Below are 8,163 nucleotides of genomic sequence, written 5' to 3' on the forward strand. Positions count from 1 at the left end.
GCAATGGAGGCAGCTGGAAGAGAAAGTCGGAAAGCTGCCATGGTTGTGAACATGTCGAAGGGGAGTTCCTACTCTGCTATGCTTACGATTGGTTGCATATTGAGGTTCGAGCGAATGCGGATTGGTTCCCGCTGACGCTCAGATGGAGCAAAAAACACAAGATGTTCCAAGGAGAGGACAGAATTGCGGGGAGAAGGCTTCAAGTTCAGGATATGGTGATGATGGATTTGATTTGTGGAGGCAAGGACGAACATGTGGCTATGGTAGAACGCGGCTCGAAATAGCACACAGCACATACCCGCGTTCTACATAATCGTAGGCAGTAATAGGTAATAATAGACAATAGTAGCGACCTAAGACATAACAATTTAATCGTGCATGGGAGGAAATGAAGGTCTCGCGCAGGTATGGCAACAAGTGCTAACATGTTGGGTGCGCCTCCGACCACCAAGGAATAGGGGGACCAGGCAGGTTGAGGTAGCGACCATTTCGTCCGTAACCACGTAGAAGGGAAGTAAGAAAAGCGTAGGTCCGCAGCGTATTGGTTGATAATCCGTCTAGATCATGACAAGCAGCTGCCATAGGGGTGGGTTATGAAAGCATGGCTGCCCCTGGTCAGTAAGTCGGAAGCCGCAAGACTGTAAGCGAGGCACGAAGCTTTATGCAATATCCTATTTCATTCTTCGTGAAGCCCCGAGCAGGACACTGGTAATTGATAGAGTCTGGCCGGAGCTCTCTGAAGAACCGTTCATGAGGAAATCAGCAGGCCCATGAATAAGCGACTCGACCTGAGGCTTGATATAATTATGAAGCCATACATTGTTGGATCGATGAGTCGGATAGGCATCCATCATTATGTTGAGGAACTGGGCCATTTGCAGGTGATGCCCGAGACGTTCCGTTTTGTTCTTGGCAAGTTCCTCCAGGGTAGGTAACTCGTATTCCTGTGCAACCGCGTACGTTCGGATGCTTGTTGCGAATTCGGTAGCCTTGTTCTCGTGGGAGGACGATCCTTTTGGTCTAAGGCATTGGTACATGCCGGTGAAGAGGTGGTGGACAAGGACGTGGCTAGGACCGCTAGGGACGTGTTCTAAGTGAAGTGATATAAAGATATAATAAAGGTAAGTAATGAATAGAGAGCTGAATTAGGGATATTTATTTAGTTGATAAATATCATATTGATTTTATATAAAAATAAATATACCCAATAATGGTAGGTAGTAATAAAGCTATATATCTATTATATATAACGATAAGATATGGCTAGTTTTTATAGATAATTAATAGGAGGTAATAAAATTAAAGTTTGCCTTTGTAGGAGATCCATTGCATGTCTAAGGACTATCGGTTGATGCTATACTTTGCTGCGTCTGGTAAGGGCTGCCGAATATGGTGGCATATTCCTTGGAAGAGAAATTGATCCAGGAAGAGTTAACCATGTTGCTAGATAAGTGAGACCGCTGTGTTGAGACCTATGTTGTAACCTAATCCCTGGTAGAGAGGCCTATGTGCTGACTTAGTTTATAAACTTATTGTATTTGGAGGAACCCTTACCCCTGCCAAACTCTAAACTATCTGCTCAGCTTCGATAAAGAGACCTACTCTGACTTATTAAGGCCGATAAATATTTTTCTATGCCATCAATAGATGGAGACTTGCTACTCTTTGAGCACGTTACCCCCCCTATTATCCAGCCGTGCCCATGGCCGGGGCTAGTGGGCCAACTTCTTGAGACATGCCTGCTATCATGTCGCTTCTTGAGCAGGGAATAGAAGGAGGATATTCTCGTTAAAGCTAAAAAAGGTACTTCGGCTATTATTAGGAAGCTCGACAGTAGCTTGAACATGGTTTCGTGCCAGGGTGGATTTGAGAGCAGTAGCATATCGGCACCAACCACGGCCACCCCGAGACTATCACGCCACCACTCCTCCCTTCCTTATAATCGCCGATCCGATGCCACCTGAGCATACTATCTTCTGTTCAATACTCAATAATATGTAGATCTTAGCCTGTTGGTGTCTGCCAGTAGGGCCAACATATTGAACAACACTACGAGACGATTTGGATAGCTCTCTCAACAGAACGTAGTCGTCTTCTCCGACTACGTCCTGTTGAATTTGCACCTCAGCCGGGCTTGCCATGTTGGCCTACGTAAATGATGATATCGATCCTGCTGCTCGTATCATGGCGATAAGCTTCTAGACTTGCTCGAGGATATGATGTTCTTGAAGGGTATGTCGACTTAATCGCCGTTTATTCGTGTAGTGGATCGGCATGGGAGTCATATAGATGCTGCAATGTTTGAGACAAAAACCAGATCGTTGCTAGTTCGGAATAGCCGTCAATATCATTTTACTAGACTGGGATCTACATGGTCAGACATCCTTGGCAACTGATTCGAAGGCCAGGGGAAGGAGCAACTGATGCCACAGCGGAATCTAGCGAACCACCTAGACGATCGCCGAGCGGGTGTCAGGGTGATGTGTGAAAGGGCCTCTTCTGTCATTGGATGTGCCTGGTGAAGAAAGGGGGGAGGGGTTAGAAGGCGCCAGCCATAAGCCTAACCTATGGTCATATGTAGTAGGTTGGTGGTGTTAAACTGAGGCCTACATTTACTTGGCCCCTTCTGGAATTATATCTGTTGATCGGTTTTGCCTGGGGTCATCATCTTCGTCGTTTTCATATTATGCTAATTCTGACATCGTCTGAGCTCATGATTGACTCATAGATTTCTCGTGAGATATGCGGTCTGTTGCTGGTCCCTGACATTTGGCAAAGTTTAAGGTGTATGCTTGTAAAAGTCAGATCATTTGATAAAAGGAAGTAAGTGTTGAATTTTCTTATCTAATATCGATCATAAAAGGAAGTTCCCCCGGTGCTTTTTCAAAAATTAACTCGTAATATTCATAAACTTTCGTTATTACTACTTGCAACAATGAGCATACCTAAACCTCAAGATGGAGCTTTTACAAAACAAAAAGAGCTTGCTACCACACTTCCCCTTACCAATGAGGTTGCTCAACAATCATTCAGTAATGAAGAGGAGTTGATAGTATCGATTCTTGCATCCCATGCTTTAAATATGGGAGGTGGCACTTCGGTACTCACCCAAGCAAGAAAAAGACTCATAAGGACACCTCCAGATCATACCGGTACGTAACCTAGACTTCAGGCTCCGTTAAGCAATTATTCATTGCCATAGATAAGTGCTGTTGTCTTGGAGATAGTAACATACTAGGCCCTTGGATGCTTGGTCTACTGTAAAAAATGGGGAAGCTGAAGGTTGCCATCTACTATAGGGTCAGCCCTGACGCTATAATCGAATTCAGGGTGGATGTGGGTTTGGTAGCCGATTGTAAGACTTTCGAAACCATTAATAGCCTGGTATCTGAAAAGGGTTGGCCATTCATATATAAATTTTCTATCCCTTTTTTTCACGATGGCAGGATGTTTGTTCAATGCTATATTGAAATACCACCCATGCCTATAAAGAATTTCCGTGAAATCTTTTATGAGCTTTAGCTATTTTCTGAAGCTTTTTGTTAATCAATGATAGAAGGAATTGGCCAAATGCTTAATGTCGACAACTTGGGGGATACTGAGGTTTATGCAAATAGGCTAGCAGGTGTGGCGGATTACCAGGTAATATTGGGTACATTACATATGTTCTTATTGCGATGGAGGTGACATACTAGAATACCTTGCCCCGTCCGTACCAAATCGCTTCAATCGATGGGAAGACGTCTGCTTCGTGATATTACCATCCCTTAGAGAGATCGACGAGTTCAAGAAAGTGGCTCTGCGATTCGAGTTCCCTGATCCACAATGCTACGATAGTGATTCCCAGACCTATACTGAAGATTTCGCCCACGATCTTGTCTAAGCATAAACATCTGATGGCTTCGTAGAATGACCTCAGCAGGGTTCGTTACATACCATAACGATTGAATATGCCCGATATTAGCCTTCCGATATAAACTTATCCCAAGGTGTGATAGCTTTATGTTCTCCTCACCGAACGTTTCATATCGACCGTGAAGCCAGCGAATGCTCTCTCTTAGCTTTTATGACGTCTATGATATAACGTTACTACATATATCTGTATCAACCCAACTAGGCACTTACCGTAATATCCTTAGCTAACGGAGAATATTTCAACGCACGTCTTACAAGAAAGATTCCCAATACCGTAACATGCCTAAGCTGGCATTGGTGCCAGGGTTGTCTTATGAGTGGGTGCTATACCATATTAGCCGGCATGAAATCATGGTGGTATAGTTATATGACGATAATCTTGCCTCAATTAATTGGCCCACCCCCGACGCCCATGTGGTTGCCGACAGGAAATCCACGGCAGCAAAATCCGATGGCCAACGCTCCAGATCATCTACGCCGACCGCGCCATCCTCTTTTGTATACCCTTGCATCAGTTCCATTATGATAACGCCGAGAGCTCGAATATCCGTTCGTGAACTCGAAATAACTCGGACTCCCTCATAACCCCCTTAAGACGCTTAGCCAACGAAGCTGTTAACATGACTATGTCAAGACTTACAAATCTTTACGCTGCCGTCTAGGTTAATGAGGATGTTGGATGACGTTAGTTGGCCATGTTCCAATTTTTCCCTTTCCAAATAAGAAAGTCCATCAAGGACCTGTCCACGTTAGGATGTGGGTCGTTCGATGCGTTAAAGATAATTAAAAATATCTCACCTGGCCCACTATGGCGGCTAGACAATCCTCGTCAATCTCCGGGCTACCGGCCAGCTCCAGGAGCGATAACGGCATAAACTCAAAGGCTACGTGATATGTGCTCTCCGTATGGAATATCCGCAGTGCTGTGAGGAAGTGTGGATGCTCGATCCGCCGGATGGCACGTATCTGGTCATAGCTAGAGAAGTTTTTCATGATTGCTAGACTTGAATCTGGGTCATTAGGAAGTACCGTTTTTATCCTTAGTATTGGCATATCCTGGTTCGTACCAAAATTCAATTCGAGAAACTGCTCATACGTCTTCCAAGGCGATTCACGCAATACGAGGACTGCGTTACATGCTTCTACGTTTTGCTTTATGCGTTTCTGTGGAATAGGTGTGGGAACGATAGGGAGATTGAAAGGGAGCTTCCTTTGAGAGATGTTGTGCATCAGTTTGGGGCCCCACGTGCTTACGAAGGTGTTTGGTGTGTACGACGCTGGGTTGGGCTAGCTCTACGCCATGTTGGGCGACGGGATGAATGCCGACGGGCAGTGAGCCGGGAAATATAGTGTCGCGGTGATGAGAGTCGGATGACATGACGAGCTTAGATTATGTTCATGTGGGCGTATGGGACGAGGTATCCTCGGCGTTTGCTTTAAATACCTACCCAGGTACCTAGCTACCTAAGTAGGTAGGTAGGTATCATACCTTGAACCGGGCGTCCCTAAATTGGGTCTCCAAGTTTGTAAAATACTGGTAGAATACCTACCTAGATAGGTACTGTTATGGGTCACTTCTACTCTCGAATTATAGGACCAGAACAAGTCCATAATAGGCCTTAAACTGGGCGTTCGAGTTGCCTCGCCTAACCACCTGTTCGACGATTTGATTCATACAAGGAAATACATGGCTGCCTTCTCCACATGTGATTTCTTGCCTACCTAGGTATTTAAGTACCTAGATAGGTAGGCAGATACTCATCCATGCCGCAGTCACAATATTACCTAGATATGCATTATCTCTGCCCTAATGGCTGGGTCAGGATTCCTAGCTATCTCTCAACGCATCGAAAAGGAGAGATCCATTACCCATTTAGGAACGGCGAGCGTGCGTCTCGATATTCTACACTTCCCACACTCACGTGTCTTGGACGTAGAGAATGTCGAGCGACTAAAACAGCTTTTCAGAGCCGAGCGCGGCTGCAGGCCTGCGGAATTTGCCAATCGTATACCTGCCATCATCTACCAAAGCCAGCTCGAGCAATCCCTGGAACAGTCCGGGATCTCTGCTGGCCAACTACGGCATGAGAACCCCAGGAGCCACGCCCGGCTCGAGTTTCCTGCCGGGTTTCGCTTGGAATGTCTCCGAGGACGTCACCGGGCCAAGGCGGCCGAAGAAGTCTTCGATCTCGCGGCCCAGCGGTGGATCGTCGACTTGTACCCAGCCGGTATGACTGACGATGCAGGACAGATATGGTTAGTGGCTAATTACCCAGTAACGAAGATATCAGTGCGGACCTAAGAAAGTCTCTCATCGACGAGTACTCAAACGAGAGGACGCCTAGCCATGGCGAGTTTTTCTATAAGATCCGCGAGTTCCAGGGCATTTTCGGAGAGGGGAACAAATATTTTCAGAACCGATGGACGGCTCGGTTGGCCTCCAGGTCGACGTACCTGGCGGATCGTCTCAATCAACTGATCAAACACCCGGATTTCGGGCCGGCATTCGATGCGTTCCAGCATCTTCCAGCCCTTTATAGCGGTTTACGGCTGAGCGTGATCAATAAAGTGATCTACATGAATTGTCACGAAGTAAGTATGCCACTTTCCTGCCTGGCGAACAGTTTCCTGACCTACCTACAGGAACATCTGTCTTTTCTTGGACACGTTAGGAGCTTCTTCGAAAATCTCTTTGATCGGAATATCGATACGATGAAGAAGCTGGATATACCTACCCTGGAAGCCATACAACTCAAGGCCCCTGGCGCGTGTCGAGCCGACACGGATGAGTTAAAGCATCGTATACGACGTGGCGAACTCTTCGGCGCTTTTACCGAGGAGGAGCGGAGTGCGATATGGACGAGGCTTTGTGCCCTCACGACCGATTGTGTAGTGCCATCTCTCTACGCATTCTTCGAAGATCGCAAATGGCTGGAGGGCCCGGCGATTTGCTTCAAGCAACTCCTAAACGTGAAGAAGGGAAATACAATTCGTTCGGCCCTGGAAAGAGCGATGGTGTACGAGAGGAAGCCAGACGGGTACGGCCTCACCGATGCCCAATGGTTGGATTTTGCGTACAGAGCGCTGTGGTTGTATGCGATTCGCGAATATCAACATTTGCTCCCTCGGAAAAAGCGAAAGTTAGCAAACGTGAAGGACAGCCAAGCCAACGAGGAGGTCCTGTTTAGATTCGCTTCGTTAGCTGACGAGCTTGGGGTCAAGACCAAGGAAGTTCACGACATACTGCAGCTCGACCCGGATAGGACCATGGCTCGTCGATTTTTAAGGGAGGCCCGAAGGCCAGATCAATACCGGTACGAGGACTTTGAGGGTAGCATTATAAAAATGGTCAATGCATTCAACGCCGCGGTGACGCGGCGTGGTGCATGCGATCATGGAACCGACGACGAGGACTTGATTGACAGGAGCGTCGAGAGCATCACAGACGGGGACGAGATTTACGACCATTCCGGGCTACCGAGGAGATCTAGGCTACTCAGGGGCCGAGATCAAGCCAGAGACAAAGCTACGATGTTTCTGGCGGGCCTCCATAGTCCGGCCGAGAAGCAGGGCGCGTCCCTATCGTCATTCTTCATTCAGCGGTCCATCTACTTCGCATACATTGGGGCAGATATCGATATTCCTGTGGAGAAGCTGGCTAGGCTTGAGCGCGACATCATTCATACTTCGTCCTATCAAGCAGAAAGGTCAAAACGGCAGTCACATGAGAGGAGGAGGACAAGTGAAAACGCGAGCGACATGGGGAAGGAGCACTCACAGCGACTCGACAACCTGAGACGAGAAGTACTAGAGCAAGGACTACTACAGACGGAGCAGCAGGCCAGGATCGAGGAGCTTCGGATGCTGGAGGAGGCGAAGAAAAACGATCTCGAACGGATCAAGAGCGAAGAATTAAGCTTGCGGGCTGTGGTGGAGGCAAGATGAGGGTAATTTGCGATCGAGGTTGGGCGACCTCGACGCAGTTGGCGAATGTGTGCGGGACGCTGCAAAGGCAGAGGAGGCATTGCACGCTAGACTGGTAGAGCTTTCCAAAAATGAACAAGAGAAACAAAGTAAACTTCAGCAACTTGCTGCGGAGGAGGCAGACCGATCAGCAAGACTTGATGACCTTATATCAAACGAGGATAAGAAACGGTCGTCCCTTGAGGAGGTCGAAGCGAAGATACTCGAGGGGGGGGATGATTTCCGAGGGACCGTGGATCGGGGTGCACCGCCGGAGAGGGTAAC

General features: G+C 47.4%; 3 protein-coding genes across 3 annotated transcripts; 1 reads left to right on the top strand and 2 right to left on the bottom strand.

The window, feature by feature from the left end:
• Window positions 1–671: 671 nt before the first annotated feature.
• Window positions 672–2,141, bottom strand: F4822DRAFT_435486 (uncharacterized protein; the record flags this gene model as incomplete). Its single annotated transcript, XM_051462192.1, has 2 exons — window positions 672–1,090; window positions 1,988–2,141. 2 exons carry the CDS (start codon window positions 2,139–2,141, stop codon window positions 672–674), a joined length of 573 nt encoding a protein of 190 aa, XP_051308302.1.
• Window positions 2,142–4,226: 2,085 nt separating this feature from the next.
• Window positions 4,227–5,293, bottom strand: F4822DRAFT_441840 (uncharacterized protein; the record flags this gene model as incomplete). The annotated part of the gene is made up of 4 exons (XM_051462910.1): window positions 4,227–4,504; window positions 4,556–4,655; window positions 4,714–5,121; window positions 5,189–5,293. The coding sequence occupies 4 exons, from the start codon at window positions 5,291–5,293 to the stop codon at window positions 4,227–4,229; spliced, it is 891 nt and encodes a 296-aa protein (XP_051308303.1).
• A 432-nt stretch (window positions 5,294–5,725) lies between these two features.
• F4822DRAFT_441841 (uncharacterized protein) lies at window positions 5,726–8,163 on the top strand (the record flags this gene model as incomplete). Its single annotated transcript, XM_051462911.1, has 3 exons — window positions 5,726–6,143; window positions 6,200–6,507; window positions 6,559–8,163. 3 exons carry the CDS (start codon window positions 5,726–5,728, stop codon window positions 7,858–7,860), a joined length of 2,028 nt encoding a protein of 675 aa, XP_051308304.1. The 3' UTR covers window positions 7,861–8,163.

This window comes from Hypoxylon trugodes, assembly GCF_022578975.1.
Source record: "Hypoxylon trugodes strain CBS 135444 unplaced genomic scaffold F4822scaffold_29, whole genome shotgun sequence".
Taxonomy (NCBI): Eukaryota; Fungi; Ascomycota; class Sordariomycetes; order Xylariales; family Hypoxylaceae; genus Hypoxylon; species Hypoxylon trugodes.